A 21,883-nucleotide genomic window follows, 5' to 3' on the forward strand; every position below is an offset into this window, starting at 1 on the left:
CACACACATAATCTTATTATATCACATTTCCATTCTGGTCACGTGAGATATTTTGCCTGTTCGTGTAATTAAAAATGCCACGAGAAAGCCATCCATTCTGTTTGCCAACCCAACCTTTCTCCTCTTAAAATAACTCGCCTCTGAGCAATGTGGTTTCTGCTCCCAACATCAGTCAACCCCTACAGCCCTGTCGCGCTACGAGCGCAACCACATCTTCCACTTCACTTAGCATTAAATTGCAGAGCCTTTCTCACAACAAGACCATTCCTGAGCTGGCCTGGGTGCAGGCGCGCGGAGAACGCTTGTCCCACGACTCTTAAAAAAGCCGACAGCGAAATTAAAAGGGACTCTAATCGTTATTTGCCCAGTTCGCCTCTATGTTGACATGGGAACGGAGAGCTAACAACTTAATTAGGTGCTAGATCAATTAAGGAAAAATAAAATAATTGCTAACAATCGCGCTTGATTGGTCACTGTTAGCCCATACAAATTTTACATATCGGAAAAACAAACAAAAATTTTTTTAGTAAATGGAACAACGCGATAATTACAAAAAGACAACTGGGAAAAAACAGAATCAACGAATGGGTTAAACTTGAGTCATACCCAGCTTTGAGAAGTTGAAAATGAGTAAAAAATTCCTCCGCCGTGGTAACTGAGAAAGAGAGGGAGAAAGCGAGCTCACAGGCTTGAGATTTTGTATTAGACGGGTTTTTTAAACTAAAAGTAATGCCATATATTGTATTTCCTATGAGAATAGGGCGGGTAATGATACTTTTCTACAAATATTAAAAACGAAGTTATTGTACCGTAATACTCAATACACACTTATTGATAGATCCGTTCGTAACTTCTGCGGAAGAATACAGCGTACCATTATCAGGACGTCTGGCTCAGAGAGGAGAGACAAGTTTGGAAAGTTAGACCTCGGCTTAACTTTTTCAAAACGCCGTAAACAAGGAAAAAAAACTAACAAGGAAATCCGAAATAAGAAAACTATTTTATTTAAACAAAGGTATTCCTTTCCTCTCAGTTTTATTCATTACCGAAAGTTTTAGAGTTGTGACGTTTAGGAGAGTAAGTTCACCTAACCTGACGGAGCTCAGCCTCGCGCTGGTGACTCTATGTGGATTTTACAAAAAATATGGGCCAGTTATCCGGAATCTCCTCGGGCAAAGTTATTTTCTTCATCGTCTGTTGCATCCGGATTTCATGGGGTAAGTAAGCTATAGTTATATCGTTATGTATCCTGTACATTAACGTCCATTTTCATCCAATTATTACTGCATACATCTGTTCGGGTGTTACGGCACGGGGCGAAGCATCTGCATACGTTCTTGCACTGCGAGATGGCCAGGCTGCGGTTGTGATTTTGCGGAGCGAAGCTCTTCTTAGTCAGCGAGCTAGAAACGCTACTTTACAAAAAGTGAAATTGTACTTTTTTCTTGGTGGCTAGTTGGTTAGTCAATGGGTTGTTGGCTTTGGAAGATATCGTCAGTGAAAATTAGGATAAAGGAGGTTTGGTTGTTGAAAAGGCGAGTTGTGGGATCCCGGCCTCGGTCTAGCCGAAGTTATCTTTCCAACTTGGAACATAGAGCAATGTTTATCTAAGTTGAGCATTTCCCTAAAGAGAATACCTCTATCTGTAATATAACAAGAAGAGTAATCAGAAGTTTCCTAGATCTCCGGATCCCAAGCCTAACCCGTCCATTGTAAATGGTGGCACCGCTGCCCAGATGTGTGCTAGCTAGCTAACTGACTTCTGAGCGCGCAGGACACCGCTTGGCGAGTTGGCTGATTGGGAATCCAAAATGGATACTGGGGTTTTTTTTGCATCAAAACGGAAAAACAGTAGGCTACATTCGGTTCCAATCCATTTAGACTACATGATTGATTTGAAACCAGAAGTTGAAATCATAGCTATTTCCAGCAGCTACGATTCACCCAATATATATTTGTTTTAAACTTGCTATTCAGGATGACTTAAGCAGGCGTATTTTCGTTGGAAAGGTAGGGTATATCTAGATAGTAAACTTCAAGATGTTTTAGCTGATTGACTGATGACTGAATAATAACGTTACGACTACTAATAAGACTACTACTACTACTACTACTACTATTACTACTACTACTACTCAAATTATAACAATAACAACAACAACAATAATAATACGAATAACAATACTACTACTAATAAATTACATTGGTCTTATTAGATTATATTATTAGTGGCAAATAGGCCTATTTCAGGACTATTATGTTGCAACCCTATGGTTGCATAATTTTTAACCGAAGAAATCCTTTAAATGGGGAAATCGTGTGGCTGTGGTATTGGACTTGTGTTGTAGGCTACACAACTTCAGGACCAGCATGTAGGTTATATCTGAGCCCATGGTGCTAGGGCCAGGAGAGAGGAAGTGAGGTGGCTGCAGAAGATACAAATAAACAGCTTGCACACCTACAATTACAACATTGACATATCATCGAATTAGCTTCCAAAGGAAACGTGCAATTTAAACAAATGACGCGAAACGAACGCTCCACTCGACGAGGATCCTAGGCTACAATAGAATGTTGAAATGCATGGCACAGGGTGGACTGGGTGCCTATGACATATCACTTTAACACATTTTACTCCAAACTGGCGACTGTCTGGGTAAGGAGCACCGCAGGGAATTTGAAACTGCACGTTAACCGTTGGGAGGAAGATGAAATGGAATGTTGCTGTTGGTGTTTTAGGCTACATTAGAGAGAGAGAGAGAGGGAAAGAGCGATGCAATCACGCGCAATCAATATTACCTGTGGACATATTATTTTGTTACGCAGAGGGGCTGGATATTGTTGCGAACCATTGAGCATCGCTTCGCCACGCTGTTGTCAGCTTTACTGCAGGGGACAATACAGGGCTCCTGTTGCGTGGGCACCCGCCCGCCGGTATTTACTCAGCACAGAAGGCGTGCGTGTGCGCCTAAAAAGCCCCATATATTGGGCCGATTGTTCAGGCGACCCGGCCAATTACTGCGGCCTGGTGTGAAATGTGATTTACTGGCGACGTGCTGCGGCTCTGCGCTCGGAAAACAAGCGCTTGTTTATTGGTCTGCCCACGGACTCGCATTGCTGAGCGCTGCCTCTTCCCACTGGCAAGGGAAAGCACCGACACAAATCCGACTGACCAGGAAGAGCGATAATGGGAATAATAATGTTTTATGGGTTATTATGCTGACGCCATACGAACAGACACGCGCAAGGGTTCCTAGCCTGACATCCAGAATTCTGCACCAGTGGCGGGAAATGGATGACATGCGCGTGACACCAGATATGGTTCCTTTTTGTGGAAGTACAGAAGCTGCCGGATTAAGGATGTAAAAACTAACAGAATAACTGAAATGCTTCGGGGTTTTTAACGTACCTCATTTGGATCATGTGACTATTAGAAGTTTTCGTCTCCTATTCAGAAGTAGCATCTTGGTTCTGTCCTTGTATTCTTAGTTGAGGAAATTGACTCTCTCGAGTAGACTTAAAAAAGAACCAAAACAAAAAAAAAACCTCACCTTTCACAAGGGCCAACAAAAGGACTTCACATTTCACACAAGCATCCTCTAACACATGACCACTGTAGTACACAGTAAAATGTCCAGTGTTAATTCAACTCTAACACCAGAGTCCAATACAAGTTTTATTTTGTAGAGCACTTTTTACAGAAGACAAAGACACTTTACAGAGTAGCAGAAGGTCAAACGTCAGGCTTGAAACCCCAAATAGCACCTCCAATAAGGCCTGTTCATACTGTGTAGATGAACAGGTAGGGTCGAGACATAAAAGGCAAGACCAGAGAAAAATAAATAAATGTTTGGACTGTTCTGGCACGTCCCAGCAGACTCATGGGAAATCTGAAGGTTGTCAGAGGGAGTGACACTTGTGGTTCGGTGTTTCCACACAAGGCCCACATGCATCAGCATTCTCTTCCTGGTTTTAGTATCTAAAACACACACAAAATGTTCGCAGAGCAATGACACGTTTTTTTAAAGTCCCTAACCCTGCACCCAGAGCCCAATTCCCCCTCTGCCTCCTGCGGTCAGCTTTCCGTGTCAACATTTGGCAACGTCATCAGCTAATTATTACAAACATGTTGTGCGGGAAATCGTTTTACAAAAAATTGCAGTTGTTTTCCTTGGATCGGTATGGAACACAAATCAAAAGTTCCAGGATGCTACGCAAAAGCTCAAAATCACAAAAAATTTGCACGTCTGCCTCATGTCAAAGATTTGAAGCACTCAAGGCCTCTTCGTTGAGCAGTTTGAGTCATTAAAAGGGAATTAGGATGTCGGTTCTACCCACCACAGAGCGCAGTAGCAGCCCTACTGGCCGTGGTTCAGGGTGACTGTGTCTGTGTGTGATCTTGAATGTCTTGAGATAACATTAATTATACAGTACTTATGCTTTTATAAAGGACGGGTTCTAAATGCAGCGAGCATCTGGAAAAGGAACGGTCTGCCTGTATTAACCTTGATGGCTTGGGTGGGGGGCGTGGGAGGGGGGCTGGGGGATGTAGTCTTATTGCCGTGGTAACTGCAGAGAACAGCCTTTGATAGTCCAGTTGTAGGAAGCTGGTTTACTTCCTGACTGAGCGCGAACAACTTCCTGTCCTGTCCATTACAGCACCTCAGCCGGTGCGGGGGGAGTTCCGCGCGGCTATTCGTGTTTTTGTTTTCTTTTCTCCGACCACCTCGTAATTGCTTCCCCCATCTCGGTCCACACCACACCCTTTTCCTCTCTCTCTCTCTCCCTCCCTCCCTCCCTCTCTCTCTCTCCCTCCCTCCCTCTCTCCCTCTCTCTCTCCCCCCATCCCTCCCGCTCTCTCTCTCCCTCTCTCTCACCCTCTCTGCTTCTCATTGGCTCCCTGGCCTCTGTGCGAGAGACACACATCTGACCCAGGTTGCTGCACGCTGTAATATTCACACAACCACATACAGGGGACACACCCTCCTGTGTTAGCTGCGTCTGGCCAGTGCACGCACATGCGTGCAGGGGAATAATCAGCTGGTCACACGCAGAGCAGCACACGCAACAACACACATGAAAACGCACAGCCGTGCACTGGTGACTCCCACACGGCCCGGGTGGGAATAGTTTTGCCATACACAACCAAACACGCAGAGAGGCACTCGCGCGCACCCACACAGACACAGAGACGCGCACAGACGCACACACGTGTCAGTAGTTATGCTGCGAAAGCACATCTTAACACGCGGGTGCTTAGAGTACGCGCCCCCGCCCTCTCACTCACATCTGGACAGTGCTGTCACAGCTGGCTGACCCCCCCAGCGCTGCACACACTCACTGCCTCACCCCCGCTCCCCGGGAGAAACCGGGCGGCCCTACACCCTGCTCTGTAGAGATGGGCTCACTCCCTCACTAGCCCCCCCCCCCCCCCCCCCTCGGCCCTGCTCAGACGGGTTTGGGGTTTCTGCTCCTCGATCGGCGCGGTCTGCTTCACATTAGCGCCTCTGAGCAGCAGGGATCACAGGCCGCGGCTCCCCTCCCACACACTCAGCTGCTCTGCCTCTCTCTCCTCTACCCTCCCTCCCTTCCTCTCGCCTCTCTCCTTCTCTCTGTCCTTCTCTCTCTCTCTCGCCTCTCCTTTTCTCGTCCTTTCTGTCTCCCTCTCTCCTTCTCTCTCACCTCTCTCCTTATGTCTCCTCTCTCCATCTCTGTCCTTCTCTCTCTCCCTCTCCTCTCTCCCTCTTTCTCTTGCTCTCTCTGCCCTTCTCTCCTCTCTCCCTCTCTTTCCTTATCTCTTACTCCCTCTACTTCTCTCTCCTCCCTACCTCTTTCTTTCCCCCTCTCCATCTCTTTTTCTCTGTCCTTCTCTCTTGCTCTCTCCCTCTCTCTGTCCTTCTCTCTTCCTCCCTCTTTCTCTCCCCCTGTCTCCCTCTCTCCCTCTTTCTCTCTCCTCTCCATCCCTCTTTCCATCTCTTCCTCCCTCTCTCCCTCCCTCCATTTGTCCTTCCCTCTGTCTTTCCCTCCCTCCATCTCTCCCTCCCTCTCTGTCTCTCTCTCTTCCCCTCCCTACATCTCTCCCTCCCTCTCTCTGTCTCTCTCTCCCTCTCTCTCCCTCGCTCTCTCTGTCTCTCTCTCCCTCCCTCCCTCCATCTCTCCCTCCCTCTCTGTCTCTCTCTCTCCCCCTCCATACCTCTCTCCCTCCCTCCCTCTCTCTCCCCCTCCCTACCTCTCTCCCTCTCTCCCTCCCTCTCTCTGTCTCTCTCTCTCCCCCTCCATACCTCTCTCCCTCCCTCCCTCCCTCTCTCTCCCCCTCCCTACCTCTCTCCCTCTCTCCCTCCCTCTCTCTGTCTCTCTCTCTCTCCCTCCCTCCCTCCCTCTCTCCCGCGCTTGCCGGCCGCCTGGCGCTCAGCACAGCAGAGGGAGGGCAGAGAGAGAATGCGCAGCGAGGTGAATGACACGGGGAGGGAGGTGTGCTCGCAGAGTTTTTGTGTTTTTCTGTGTCGAGTCACTGCCCTTTTACCGGTATCACTCATTCTTTCCCCCCTCGCTGAACTTTCTCACCCCGTCCGAATTTCCTCTGCTGAATCGAGACGAAACTCGAAACTAATCTGACGGTATGCAGGTAACGGAGCTGAGAAGTATATTTTTTCATTGCCACCGCAGCTCAAATCGTAGAGAGGCTGTTAACGCTAATGCAGCTTAAGACAGAGCTGGCACAGATCCTGGCTTTTCTGTGCAAGTGCAGTGAGTAATGCTCTGTTTGGGGCTGTTGGTGGGCCGGTGTTAACCACAGTGGTGTGAGTTTAAGGAGAGGATATTGCTGGGTTTTATTTGCCCCCCTGTCCTCTCCCCTACAGCCGGGCGGCTCTTACCTGCAGAAGGCCCGGCCAAGTCCCTGGATTTGGGGCTTGTTTTGCAGGGAAACGGAGTCATTAGCGGCAGCCAGTCCTACATCCTGTGAGTCGGGCTCATTTGGCAGCGGGACAGAGAAGCGCAGAGCTCGTTAGACCAGTTTGGAGAGAGGGTGCCTTCTCCCCCCCCCCCTCTCCTCTCTTCCTCCCCTCCTGCTCTCCATTCATCCAGCCCCATTCCTCTACCTCCGCTTTCCCTCTGCCACACTCCCTTTCTCACACCTCCCCCTTTCTTGTGTTTCTTCATCTCTCACAAGCCTTCAAAAAGCTGTGCGCCTTGGTCTTTGTTTCCTCCTCCAATCCTGTTTTTTATCTTTTAAATCTACTGCCAAGAATGCTATGGAAGTAATTCAAATAGAAAAGCTATGAACAATTGATTTGCGCAGTACGGGCAGAGCCAAGTTGGCTGTGCAGAGTGTGTCTTGTTGGCCTTTCCCATTCACGAGTCCTCCTCAATACCGTGGACCAATTGTAGTCCTTTTTTTTACTTATTTATAACCCTTTAAGGTGCGAGATCACTATCATGATTAGAATGTTTGTAACTGAATGTTCTACTGCTGATGTCACAATCACTACCGGTAATTGGAAGCAGTGGAGTTCTAGAACACTGACTTGGAATTTTGGGAATGAAAAAACATTCCACAAAACCTACTGTTCACAGACTTAAGCCTTTTTTGATGATTGGAGTAAAGAGACGGGTCATTTTGGGATTTCTCTGCATGTGGTATGGCCTGCAATGGAGATGATACTAATAGTTGAGCCTTTATTGAGCCATAGGCCTGATACAGAGACCCTTCTGATGATTGACAGAACATATTGGGTTTGATAAAGTCAGTGATCAAAGTCAGGAATCCAAAATTACTCAACTGCTTTACCAGCCAAAATAATTGCATCTTAGAGACAAGGACAGACAAAGGATCTGTCAGGGTTGGAGGTAGTACTGATGGTGGCCACCAGGGGGGCTTATTACTTTCACCTGGTGGTCGTTAGTGCCTACTTGATGTCTACCTCCTGAAGGTATTTAAAGCCCTCATTTCCCCTCAGTCTCCGCTTTGGTGTCCACTGTTCGCTCTGGCTCAAAGCTGGTAAAGCACACGGTAGACTCGGTAACCAAATGAGTCAGGTATCGTGCTGGTGTGGTTTCGTTTCTCTATTTAAAGAAAAAGGTAAGGAAGGCGCTCAGCTCGTTAGTGCAGTGTGCACAAGCAGACGCCTTCCTAAAGGTTCTTTGGTTCTTTGTTTCGTTTTGTTTTCGGCTCGTGTGAGTCCGTGGGTGAGGGACGTTGTCCCCGGTATTTTGTATTTTGGTTTGTGTGTTTTTTCGGAGCTGCGACTCCTGAGTCTTTATTTTCGTTAGCCCAGTCTTTTATACTGGGTTGTACTTTTATTTTGGGTTTTCCCCGGTCCGGGCAGTAGTGCTAGCCTTTACGCACTCATTTTTCGTTTGTGATTTTCGCCCTGGTTTTGGAGGGTAGTTTTTATTTCCTGAGCCGTTATTTGGGGCTCTTTCTTTTATTTGTGCGGAGTTGTCTCCGTGTACAGTGCTGTCTCCTCTACCCCCCCGGGGTCTTAGTGGCGGGCTCGTTTGTGGGTCCGCTTACAAGGGGTCACCCCCTTAGTCGCACCTGGCTCTCCGCACCTCCTCAACCTCACAGGATCAGACTTCCAGCTTTTTCAAAATAATCTTTCTTTTTGAGCAGTAACACAGTTAACTCTTCTCAGTGTAAAATAATTTCTTACAGCCATTTTTCTTTTGCATGTTTGTCAGATAGCACTGGTACGTTCTGCGATGCTGTACAATAACCAAGATCCAGGGCGCCTTTGTAGGTTTTACATAATTGTTTGCAAAACCTCCTTGTTTTTTTTTTGCCTTCATTTTCTTCATTCCTTCTTTCTGGAGGCTTAAGTCCTTCAATGTGTTGCCACTTGTAAGCCTAAATGCTAAAAATGCACTAAATTCTTTGAAAAGACGACAAAAATTCAAGAGAGAAGCTACAATGCCAAACAGCCAATAGTCAGCCTGTTAGATATGTGAATGGGCACGGTGGGCAGTGAGGGTTATATAATAATAATAATAATTTGTTATGTAGCTCTTGAAAGCGACTAAGCATGGGACAATCCCCCTTGGAGCAATGTGGAGTTAAGGGCCTTGCACAAGGACCTGACAGCTGCTCAGTTCTTATTGTGGCTGCACCGCTTTAACCACCAACCTTCTGGGTTCCAGTCATGCACCTTAGCCACTACTAGGCTACAGGCTGCCCCAGTATATTTATTCCCATACTCTCTCAGCCCCAAAAACATAGCGGGTTTTAACCAAATGTTACGGTGCAGTTTCAGAAAAGGTAACGGGCCGGCTAGGCGGGCGACCCCAGTTCATTCAGCCGTGTAACCATCACGCTGAAACTGTACAGGGGAAGTGCATTCTCAGTACACATCGACAGACAGCCGTGAATGCTGGATTGACACTGACGGCGATCTTGGGAGCTATGATAAGAATGGCTGTGGTCTGGGTATGACTCACAGGTGCAAACTGCGTTGGGCACAGAGCCAGGCTTTTGCCCTTCTGATCTTGCCTTTCTGAATTTAGGAGCACTTACAATTACAAGATGTGCTCCTAAATTATTTTTCCAGTTAGCGCACGTCAATTTTCAGGAACAAATGCTCCTAGAATGGGGGCACTGGGGGGTCGCCTTTTTTCCATTCGCAATGAGGAAACTGTTGAACTTGCAGACAGGAAGTAGGGTCATATTGAGCCACATCCTCTCTTATACCTTGTGTCTTGTTGTTATACGGAATCTCTTTCTTGTGGGGGGTTTTGTTTTGACTGCTTCTGTGGTTTGCATGTTTGCGCTGCAATTTCCTATTAATGTGAAAAATAAAATAGAGCATTTTTGTCGCGCCTGTTTATTGGTCTCAGACGTTACCGGATAGGCAGTGACCCAGCTTAACCACAGCCAATGTGTAGCATGATCCGGGTGAAACCAGGCTGCCATTTTGCACCAGAACAACTGCCACAGATCAGATGGAGAGGGGCAAATGTGGAATTACAGGATCTTTAACACAGTCAATTCAAGAATTGTATCAGAAAATCCCGAGAGTACATTTCCTAATTTGTGTGTTGGATTTTATACTGTGTGCTGATTTGACTGAATTGTCGCTCTGGATAAGAGCGTCTGCTAAATGCTTATAAAGTAATGTAACGTAATGTAATGGAGTTAAACTCGAGCTCCTCTCGATTGCAGTACAGTGTCCCCATCTTCAGTGCGCGTCCTGTCAAGACCAAATTTCAGTTTCTGTCTAAAGCTTGTATATTCTGAAAACAGAAACACTCTCTGTGGTATCGATGTGTCGGTATACTTAAATTTTTTTCCAGACGAGACCTTAAACGGACTTCTGACACTCTGCGGTCATAAAATAACCGTCGGCGCTTTTCCAAAGAGCACGGTCGTTAAACCCTGGCGACCTGGTCAAATTCCCGGTAAAACTGTCTCGCCTGGTTACATCTGGAAAGCAAATCATCCCCCACGTCTGATTCTCACAGTCCCTTAAATTCCCCAACCCCTATTCCGAATTTACCGAGGATAACTGAGCTCTTAGCTGACATAACTAATAAAATATTCTTTTTTTTTTTTACTTCAGTCTGTATGGAATTATTGTATTGCGTTGTATTTTGGCGCACGTTCTGCTGTTCTGTCTGCGTGGTGTCGGATTAAATCTGCGGTCACATGGTCGCGATGACATCGCTCGGTTGCAGCCAGGCAGGAAGTATCGCCCATGTCCTCTTCGCTTGTTCTACTTTTCCGCCGTGGCGAAATCGTCTCGACGTGCCGTCGGGTTTCTGCGAAGCTCGCTGTTCCCGTGTCGGCCCTCCCGTCTCCGGGCGGCGGGTCGGAACGGCTGGTGCGTATCCGTGTCCGTCCTGTTTGTCTTAACCAAAGGCCGGGTCATCCGCCGGCTGGACTAACTGCACGCTCACATGCCCGATTCTGTTCAGAGCCGTTTTTCACCTTTACAGTGGATCGATCGGTATTCACAACGCGGACGTATTGTGACATACTGTGGGTTGCACTGTCGCCTCACAGCAAGAAGGTTCGAACCCTGTGTCCGTGTGGGTTTCCTCCGGGTACTCTTGATTTCCTCCCACGGTCCGAAGACATGCAGGCTAGGCTAACTGGACATAGGTTTGATTGTCTGAGCGATTGGTGTATGGGCCCTGCGATAGACTAGCGGTTTGTCCAGGGTCTATCCCTGCCTCTCTCACAATGCATGCTGGGATAAGCTCCAGCCCCTGCCACAACCCTGACCGGGAATAAGCAGGTTAGATAACGCAGGAGCAATGTATTCATTGGTTAAAGTAGAAAAGAGTGTGCCCTGATTATACACACGGTCCTGATAAAGCAGGTATATTATGAGGTGTGTGTGTGTGTGTGTGTGTGTGCGTGTGTCCCAGAAGCGGTGTTGTTGCAGGGCCTTGCGCTGTGGTGTCCCGTTACGGCTCTGAGCTGCCCCCTCTCCCTGTCCTGGTCTGGTGGAACTGAACGGGGGCCAGCTCAGCTGAATGGTTCTGCGAGAGAGCCTGAAGGCTTCCCACCTCCGTGTGTCAGTGGCATCCTGCAGCGTTGTGCTTTAGCCGGGGAATGTTCCTGTGGATAACCCCCTTGTTTCCTTTTCTGCGGCCGCCTGCCTGCCCGTACATGTGTGTCTGAACGAGCGGGGGGGGCGGGGGTGGGGGGTTGTGCGCGAGTGCGTCTGGAGGGTATTTGCGTGCTTGTGTTTTTTTGTGTGCGTGTATGTCTGTGTGTGTTTGGCTGTGGTTGTGTGTGTTTGTGTGTATAAATGGTAAATGGTTGGCATTTATATAGCGCCTTTATCCAAAGCGCTGTACAATTGATGCTTCTCATTCACCCATTCATACACACACTCACACACTCACACACTCACACACTCACACACTCTCACACTCTCACACTCTCACACACTCACACTCTCACACTCTCACACTCACACACTCACACACTCTCACACTCACACACTCTCACACTCACACACTCTCACACTCACACACCAACACACCAACACACCAACACACCAACACACCAACACACCAACGATTGGCTGCCATGCAAGGCACCGACCAGCTCGTCAGCTCCCGGGTTAGGTGTCTTGCTCAGGGACACTTCGACACAGCCCGGGCGGGGGATCGAACCGGCAACCCTCCGACTGCCAGACGACTGCTCTTACCGCCTGAGCCACGTCGCCCTTTCACTCACTGTGCTGTTGTCTGTTTCAGCTCTGCAGTGTCTGGACTCCACCCGGCCATGCGTGAACAACGCCACCTGCATCACGTTCCATAACGGCACGGGATTATGCAGGTACGTGTGTGTGTGTGTGTGTGTGTGTGTGTGTGTGTGTGTGCACGTCCGTGTGTGCGTGCACGTCCGTGTGTGCGTGCGCGCGTGTGTGTGTGTGCGCGTCTGTGTGTGTGTGTGTGCGTGTGCACGTCCGTGTGTGCGTGCGCGTGTGTGTGTATGCCTGTCTGTGTGTGTGTGTGCGCGTGTGCTTGTCTATGTGTGTGTGTGATTAATTTTTAGTGCAAAGTGAGTTCTAAATGGGTGTTGATGTTCTTCGATCATAAAAACTCTTTTGCATACGAGAAGGGGAACTTTCTGTTCAGAGCCGCATTGCATTTTAGCGTCATGTACAGCGTCATTACTGATTCGGCAGCAGCGAAGTGGGAAAGTTTGTGGCTTTCACAGCGCAGTGTGTTGTCAGAGCGCTCCGTACGTACCGCATTCTGTTCACTTTGCATTTAGCCGCCTGCCTTCCACAGACTTTCCCCCTGTGTACTTTTTAACTTTCAAGGTTTTAAGACTTCAGACACACATCGCTGAAATGCACTGACCGTTTACTTAGTTGTAATGTTGCGTCAAAACTGTCGCATTGTAGACAGTTCACGCAGTGCAGTTCGAAATATTTGGACAGTGACAATTCTTTTTTTTTCTTTGTTGCTCTGCACTTGGTGTTATGAACCGTGTTGAATTTATGGCCATTTTTATGCTTAGTCCTCCTCTATTTTAAGGGGACGGACTGCTCTGTATATTTGATTGACATTGAGACTAAGTTTTGCTAGAATGTCTTGAGTACTGTTCAGGATTTTATGGTAAAAACCCTGCTTCTCAGAATTTGGTATCCTCCTACTGGACAAATCACAGGATGCTTGGGCAAGAGTTAAGATTCCAAGTGTAGGGGGAAACAGCTGTTTATGCCACGGCAGGGAGGCAGTGGGAGTATGATGGCACACGCTGACTGAATCATGAATTATTTTGGCCAAAGAGGGAAGTGCAAAAAGTTAAATCATATTCATATTTGATTGTCCTCTTCAAGGGTTCTGATTATGTATGATTTATGTATGATCTGTATGTTTACACTAGGACTCGGAACTGTACTGTCCTCTCAGGTCCTCTTCGCACTTATACTTGTGTTTGATTTGCTCTTCGTTGTACGTCGCTCTGGATAAGAGCGTCTGCTAAATGCCATGTAATGTAATGTAATATTTTAAACCAGCGTTTCCCAATTGCTGTGTAGAGGCGGTGTGAAATGAGATTATTCTGTAAGCTTAGAAAGTGTGCTGCAGGTGGAAAATGATTTGGATACCATCCCTTACCTGCCCAGAAAGCTGTAGCCTACTGCATCAGTCAGTTCTGGGCGGTTTAATTCAGTCCCCAGTTCAGTACCTTTTCATACCATTTCAAGCAATCAAAATGGCTGCTATGCTATCGTTCTGAGCCCCTATTAAAACAAAACTTACTCTATTGCACCCAAAGCCAAAACCCCCTGGGGTTTGGCTGAATCCACTTCATACTGGGCTTGGGACTGAAAGGGTGAGTCTAATGCTAACTGCTCATGTAAATGGCAGGCATTTATATAGCGCCTTTATCCAAAGGGCTATACAATTGATGCTTCTCCATTCACCCATTCATACACACACTCACAAACTGACGGCGATTGGCTGCCATGCAAGACCCCGACCAGCTCGTCAGGAGCATTTGGGGGTTAGGTGTCTTGCTCGGGGACACTTTGACACAGCCGGGGCGGGGGATCGAACCGGCAACCCTCCGACTGCCAGACGACTGCTCTTACTGCCTGAGCCATGTCACCCCTTGTCGCATGTCGCATGTGGGCTAGAACTCTCTTCATTACATTACATTACATCATTGGCATTTGGCACACGCTCTTATCCAGAGCAACTTACAGTTGATTAGACTAAGCCGGAGACAGTCCTCCCCTGGAGCAATGCAGGGTTAAGGGCCTTGCTCAAGGGCCCAACGGCTGTTAGTGTGGCTACACCGGGGATCGAACCACCGACCACGCGTGTCCCAGTCGTGTACCTTAACCAGGTATACGGCCAGGCTGCCCTCATCAGTAAGGTTTCGCACTCAGCTCCTCCAGAGGGCCGCGAACAGAGTGTGTTTGGTGTCAAAAACCCGGTTCGTTTTGACAGGATCCGAAATGTAAGAAATGGTGCTGGGGTCGTTTAGCGGGCGGTGGTCTCGGGGCGGTGGTCTCGGGGCAGTCCACTTCACGCTCGAGGAAGAATGTGTCGCCAGTCCGCCGTGATTCCAGGAGGGGAGGCGGGGGGGGGTCCGAGACGTGACGGACAGGCGTGAGGCCGAATGACTTAAGGGACATCGCCCGCAACACGCTGTCAAAACCAGCGCATTATCCCTGACATGCAACATGAGCAAACTTAACGATGCCGGGAGAAGTCGATCGGAAAAACAAGCAAACGAAAAAACGACCGCTAATGACAAACACGCTCTCAAACCCCAGCCGGCGATTTAGGTGAAATCGGATCATGTGACCGAGAGCGAGGTAGCGGTTAGCCTGTTATTTAGCTGTCGCACAATGCCGGCGGAGAGAAAAGGGCCTTTTGTTGGAGCAATCTCATTATGCGTTCATTAGGCTTCCCAGCATATTACAGGCGAGTGGGGAAGAATAACAGTCGGAATCCCGGCGGATGGGTGTAATTAGGGGCTCTTATTGCTTTAGCATTCCTTAGCGTCAGGCCGCTAACAGTGACGGGTGGGCGGTGTGTCGCTGTGTCGGTGAGTCGTGCGTGATGGGATGCCACCCGTGTGTGTGTGTATGTGTGTGTGTGTGTGTGTGTCACTGTGCATCTGCCTTTCGATGTGTCTGTGATCATGTGTGTATCACCAGCTGTGTGACCATGAATATATGGCCATGTGTGTGTATATGTACGTGTGTGTGTATGTGTATGTATGTGTGTGTGTGTGTGTCACTGTGCATCTGCCTTTCGATGTGTCTGTGTCCGTGTGTGGCCATGAAAGGACTGGTAGTGTGTGTCAATGGGTGTGTGTGTATGTTATATGTGTGTGTATGTTAAATGTGTGTGTGTGTGTCACTGTGTATCTGCCTTTCAATGAGTCTGTGACCATGCACGTATCACCAGCTGGCAGGGTGTGCCACGAGGCGTGTGCGTGTGCGTTTCCGGGTGTATGTGTGTGCGTGCGTGGAGCGGCTGCCGGAAGAAATGCGGGGTCGGAAACAGGAACTGAGGGAGCTGGACCCTCTCCGTGTCGTTGCATCCGATTGGCTGACGTTCCCACATCCGGGACGGCCGGGCGCTGGAATTTCGCTCCGCCGCGCGGAACCTGGTGAAGGTGTCTGCGGAAGACGAGTCCTGGGAGGGAGATCGGCAGGGCAGGGTGTGTTGCAGCGGGAAGGCTGTCAAACCGGTGCGACGGAGAACCCCGGGCCAGGGTGTGTGTGTGTGTGTGTGTGTGTGTGTGTGTCACCGTGCATCTGTCACCGTGTGTGTGTCACCCGCTGTGTGGGCATGCGTATGAGCGCAGACACAATGGAAGAGCTGGTCGTGTGTGTCACTGGGTGCGTGGACGTGTGTGTGTGTGTGTGTCGGTGCACGTATGTATGCATGCGTGCATATGTTTGTATGCGTGTGTGTGCCTTGTCTGGCTCTGTGTGACTCACTGTGTGTGTTTTAGCACACCTCTGTCTGTCTGTGTGACCTCACCACTGTTCCAGGTGTGCCTGCTTTTGAGTTAGCTGATTGGTACGTTCAGGACTGTGCTGTGCTGATTGGTCCGTTGAGAACAGTGTAATATGCTGATTGGTCCGCTGAGGACAGCGTAATATGCTGATTGGTGGGTTGAGGACAGCGTAATATGCTGATTGGTGGGTTGAGGACAGTGTAATATGCTGATTGGTGGGTTGGGGACGGTGTAATATGCTGATTGGTGGGTTGGGGACAGTGTAATATGCTGATTGGTGGGTTGGGGACAGTGTAGTATGTCAGTGGAACATGGCTCTGGTGCTAAGTGAAAGTGAAGTTTGGCAGTGTGTGGCTGCGCCCCCCCTCCCCCAGCTTACAGGAAGCTCGGAGCTGCAGAGGAACTTTAGCGGAACAGAAGTGAGACTGGGGGCTAATACCTGAGTGTAATGCCCCCCCAAGGCCAAAAACACCCCCTCAACCACCCCCCCCCCCCCCCCGGACACGGCCCTGCTCTGCTACAATTCTGTCGTCCTCTCCACCCCTCCCTGTCCCCCTTTCTTCTCACCCTCTTTCTTTCCTTCTTTCCCCCTCTCTTTCTCCTGCTGTACCTTTCCCACAATCTCTATCTCTCTGTCTCTCTCTTTCTTTCAATTGAATATGCATTATTGGCGTAGAATGTGTAAGGTAAATATTGCCAAAGCACTGTTTGAGAGTACATTCTCTCTTATTTCCCTGCCTCCTCTCTCTCTGTCTCTCTCTGTCTCTCTCTCTCTTTAAATTCAGTATGCATTATTGGCGTAGAATGCATAAGGTAAATATTGCCAAAGCACGGTATGAGAGTAGATTATCTCTTATTTCCCTACCTCTCTCTCTCGCTCTCTCTCTCTCTCTCTCTCTCTCTCTCACTCTCTCTCTCACTCAATCTCTCTCTCTCTCTCTCTCTCTCTCTCTCTTTCTGTGCTGTTGTTTGATCTGACAGTAGAATTTGTCCCGGGGCAGGCTTGAGGAAAGGAAGAAAGCTGAGTGTCTTTTAACAGCGGAGGGGGGTGTAACGTGAGCCCCGCGTCCCCCGACAGGCTGAGCACTGATGAGAGGGAGGGAGGGATGGAGGGAGGGGGAGGAGAAAGGAGAGAAATTAACCTGTCACTCCTCCGGCCTCATCACCCTGTCAGACTTTTAGTCATCCGTCACTCCACTACAGGATGCCTCTGGGGCTGACCTGGCCTCTTAATCCCCCTCTCCCTCCCTCCCTCTCTCTCTCTCTCCCTCCCTCCCTCTTTCTTTCCCTCTCTTCCCCCTCCCTCTGTCTCCCTCTATCTCTTCCCTCTCTCATTCTCTCCCTCTCTCTCCCTCTCTCTTTCTTTCCCTCTCTTCCCAATCCCTTTGTCTCCCTCTCCCTCTTCCTTTCCCTCTCTTCTCCCCCTCCCTCTTTCCCTCTCTTCCCTCTCTCTCCACCTCACTTCTCTCTCTCTCACTCTCAGCCCTCCTCTTTCATTTGAATTCCAATTCAAAATGCTGTATTTGCTTGACAAGATACAGCTCATGTTGCCAAAACACAGAAAAAAACATATGAAGAACATACACTTTTGAACACATGAACATATATCTGGACATCCAGTGTACAGGTATATAGGCCTACCAAAATAGGCCTCTCTCTCTCTACTTCTCTCTCTCTCTCTCTCTCTCTCTTTCACCGGAGGTGAGCTTTTCCTGTCTCGCAAGAGCTTTTGCTATCTTGCTTCATCGCCGGGAGAACTGGTCGGACCGATTTAGCACGATTAAGTGAAGGCGTGATGTCACAGAGGTGGGAGACCGGCGGGAACCGGAGAGTGCGTTTCCACCCCGGTGCGACGCTGAAAACAGTCCCCCTGTCCTGAGAGCCCCGACCCATCTGGGTACAGTCTTCTCAATAATAATAATAATAATAACAGTAATAATCATAATAGTAATATTAACAGTAGTAGTAGGAATAATACTAGCAATATCAAGTGTAATAAAAATAATATTAGTAGTAATAATAATAATTATAACAATAATAATATGGCTAATTATAATAAGAATTGCCGCATTTATGTACAGCGTTATGAGATCTCAGCGCGTGATAGGATCACCGCCGACGCAGCCAGTCGACCTCTCTGTGGCAGACTCGGTGGACATGCATTTCCTCTGAGAGCGAGGTTTTGCAGAAGTGAAATCCACAGTCTGAGAGTGTCTGTGTGAGTGTCCGAGTTGATGTGAATCACTGTACAGCATGGGGCAGTATGGAGGTTGGGGTGGCAGGTGTGGGGTATATGGGGCAGTATGTAGGGAGCTGGGGTCAGTATGACTGGTGTCGGGAGGACACCTGAGCACAGCCTGCCCAGACAGGGAGCTATCAGCATGAGGAACTGTCACACACACACACGCGCGCGCACACACAGATACACACACTTGCATACACTCACAGGACAGTGTGGAATGTCGTGACCAGACTCTAAACCCGCCGCACACGGGCCAGATAAGGGGGGGGGGGCTCTGACACACACGTGTCCCGCCCCGATGATCACAACCATGAGCTGTGCCTCTTATCACCTCTGTGCTGCCCTATATCCCGCTGGGTATCCCCAAACTCCTCACATGAGTGCTGGGTATCCCCAAACTCCTCGCACGAGCGCTGGGTATCCCCAAACTCCACACACAGGCCTTGGATATCCCCAAACTCCACACACAGGCCTTGGATATCCCCAAACTCCACACACAGGCCTTGGATATCCCCGTTCCAAACTCCACACACAGGCCTTGGATATCCCCGTTCCAAACTCCACACACAGGCCTTGGATATCCCCGTTCCAAACTCCACACACAGGCCTTGGATATCCCCAAACGCCACACACAGGCCTTGGATATCCCCAAACTTCACACACAGGCCTTGGATATCCCCGTTCCAAACTCCACACACAGACCTTGGATATCCCCAAGCTCCACACACAGGCCTTGGATGTCCCCAAACTCCACACACAGGCCTTGGATATCCCCAAGCTCCACACACAGGCCTTGGATATCCCCAAACTCCACACACAGGCCTTGGATATCCCCAAACTCCACACCCAGGCCTTGGATATCCCCAAACTCCACACGCAGGCCTTGGATATCCCCAAACTCCACACACAGGCCTTGGATATCCCCAAACTCCACACGCAGGCCTTGGATATCCCCAAACTCCACACACAGGCCTTGGATATCCCCAAACTCCACACGCAGGCCTTGGATATCCCCGTTCCAAACTCCACACACAGGCGCCCGTCCCATGTGGCCTCGAACTCAGTTTTGACTTACAGGATGATCAAACGTCCCGCCCCACAAGGCGAGGGGCCGGGGGTGATGGCGTGGTGCGGAAGGATGCCCCCCCCAAAGTCTGGGGGGGCGGGAGGTTGGTTTTTTGAAACGGTCGGTTTTCTGTGATGGACACAGAGGGAGCAGGCCTTCCCAGAGAGGAAAGGTGCTTTTCCGTGAACTGCGTCAGTGAATGGACAGCTGTATTTATTTACCTGTATTTATACAGGGTAGGTTGACTGAGCATGCAGGCCCTGTGAAGCAGCCTAACCTGCATGTCTTTGGGCTGCGGGAGGAAAACCGGAGTACCCGGAGGAAACCCGCACAGGCACGAGAGGAACCCAGGACCACCTCACTGTGAGGTGACAGTGCTGTCCCTTGCACCACCTCTGTGCCACCCCATGGGGCATAAATGGGTGTTACGTGCGAAAACTGCCACGTAATTCGTGAAATGAAGAAAGAGTAGTGTTGTGGTAGTATCTGAGCAGAAGGGAAGTGTGAAAGTGGTGCAAATCGCTAAGATAGAGGCCTGATTTTTCTGTTGATAGTGGGTTTCTGCTGAACAGCCAGACTGTACAGTACAGGGTGGGGCTCCTCTCTCCCCCGCCTCTATCTTTTCCTCCCTCCTGCTCCTCCAATCCCCTCTTTTTATCTCTCTTCTCTCCTCAATCCACCCTTTTTTTCTGCTGCTATTAATTCCCCCCCCCCCCCCCCATCTCTCTCCTACATGTTGCTTTTGTGGCCGGTCTGTTCTCCTGTGAAAAGGAGTGAAGGGACTGAAGATGGAGTGGAGTGTAGGAGAGGAGGATCCTTCTAAAAATAATCCCCCCTAACTCTAAACACCCAGTAGTAGGAGTAGGAAGAAACTAATGAGAGTCAGTGGGAAACGATGGCTAACCTTTAACCCTCTGAAGAGTAATGTCTTAGAGTTTTAAAGTCAGTGTTCTAGAACTCTGTTGCTTTCAGTGATTGTGACATCAGCAGTAGAATGTTCAGTTAAGTTCAGTTCAGTTAAGACCATTCTAATCACATCCTTAAAGGGTTATTAACCGCCGAGAGGGAAGTAATTGTCTTTTGTTAGATTATTGTGTGTATTCGGGACATGCAGGGACAACACTGTAAACCAGTGTATAAAGTATAAAGTTCACCTTCACCTTTAAGGGGGATGAGTCTCTTGGAGTCAGAGGATAGAAGCCCCACTGTTACCAAGCTGAACAAATCCAAAACAGGTCCAGCTCAACTGGGCCATCCCGCCTGTGTGGGTGGGTGTGGGACGGCCTCAGCCGTTTGGGACGGTTCCGGTTCGGGTCCCAGCCTGAGGGATGGCGAATAATCCTGCTGATGTGGGACAGCGGTGTGGAGGCGGGTGGTGGTGGGGGGGTATGGGGTGCCCCTTGACCTTTGCCCTTTCACCCCCTTCATGACAGGACAGGGTGGAGGTCAGAGATCTGAGTGACTGCGAGGAGGAGTAGAGAAAGAGTGGATGGGAAGGGGGGGTTAATGTGAACGAGCTGTGGAAACCTGACACCGCGGGAGAGGTGGGGTGAGGGGGATCCACACAGAGAGGCAGAGGGAGGAAAAAGGCCCAATGTGCTGAATAATGTGGATCCCTACGGAGAAATGTTCCTGAAGAAACCCAAACACAGCTTGTGTGAAGGTGGAGGGGAATGCGCATCTGTGTTTGTCTATGTAGAGGAGTGTGCATGTGTATGTGTGTTTTTAGAGGAGTGTGCATGTGTGTGTGTGTGTTTATAGAGGAGTGTTCATGTGTGTGTGTGTTTAGAGGAGTGTGCATGTGTATGTGTGTGTTTAGAGGAGTGTGCATGTGTATGTGTGTTTATAGAGGAGTGTGCATGTGTGTATGTGTGTTTATAGAGGAGTGTGCATGTGTATGTGTGTGTTTAGAGGAGTGTGCATGTGTATGTGTGTGTTTAGAGGAGTGTGCATGTGTATTTGTGGGTATATAAAGGAGGGTGCATGTGTATTTGTGTATCGATGATCTAATTGTGGGCGTGCATGTGGTATGTATGCGCGTTCTTGCATCCGTGAACATTTCTTATGATGTTTGTGCATTGCGTGGGTGTGTGTGTGTATGTGTGTGTGTGTGTGTGTGCGAAACGACTTATTTTCTATAACTGGTTTCACATCAGTGCAGATCTCCAGTTAACTTCCCTCTATCGTCTGCATTAACGCTCTGCGGTTCGATGGCAGCAGTATTACCCTGTTCTAAAGCACACACACTGAACAGATGCTCAGTTTCCTTCTAACTACCTGAGGCAAGTCCATTTCATCCAATCTCTACACAAGCCTTCAAAAGCAAGTGCAAGCAGTTGTGTCGCAATACTTAAGCCCATCGCTTTTGTTTTTTTTGGGTTTTTTTCATAAACTGAAACGCTGATGTCGCCTAATCTGACTGCTGATACCGTGTGTACATTACCTCACCGTTTCCATTTGCCACCAGTCCCCCAGAACGCACAGCAAAGCTCGCCGCGCCCCGTCCGGCCTGTTAGCACAGGACTAGCGCGACGCTAGAAGAGCGTACACATTCGGATCCCGCACAGCGAGACTCAGACCGGCTTAGCGTACAAAGCGTGACCTATTTGCGGCTTAGCCGAGCCTTCGGAGA

At 49.0% G+C, this 21,883-nt stretch overlaps 1 protein-coding gene across 1 annotated transcript in view; it reads left to right on the top strand.

Annotated features, from left to right (window-relative positions):
- The first annotated feature begins 673 nt into the window (after positions 1-673).
- notch2 (notch receptor 2) overlaps positions 674-21,883 on the top strand; it is a 63,804-nt gene continuing 42,594 nt past the window's right edge. Inside the window, exons 1-2 of the mRNA XM_061237925.1 lie at positions 674-1,217; positions 12,205-12,286. Of these exons, the coding sequence (XP_061093909.1) occupies positions 1,145-1,217; positions 12,205-12,286 (155 nt within the window). The 5' untranslated portion in view covers positions 674-1,144. The remainder of the gene's footprint in view (positions 1,218-12,204; positions 12,287-21,883) is intronic.

This window comes from Conger conger, chromosome 4, assembly GCF_963514075.1.
Source record: "Conger conger chromosome 4, fConCon1.1, whole genome shotgun sequence".
Classification (NCBI taxonomy): Eukaryota; Metazoa; Chordata; class Actinopteri; order Anguilliformes; family Congridae; genus Conger; species Conger conger.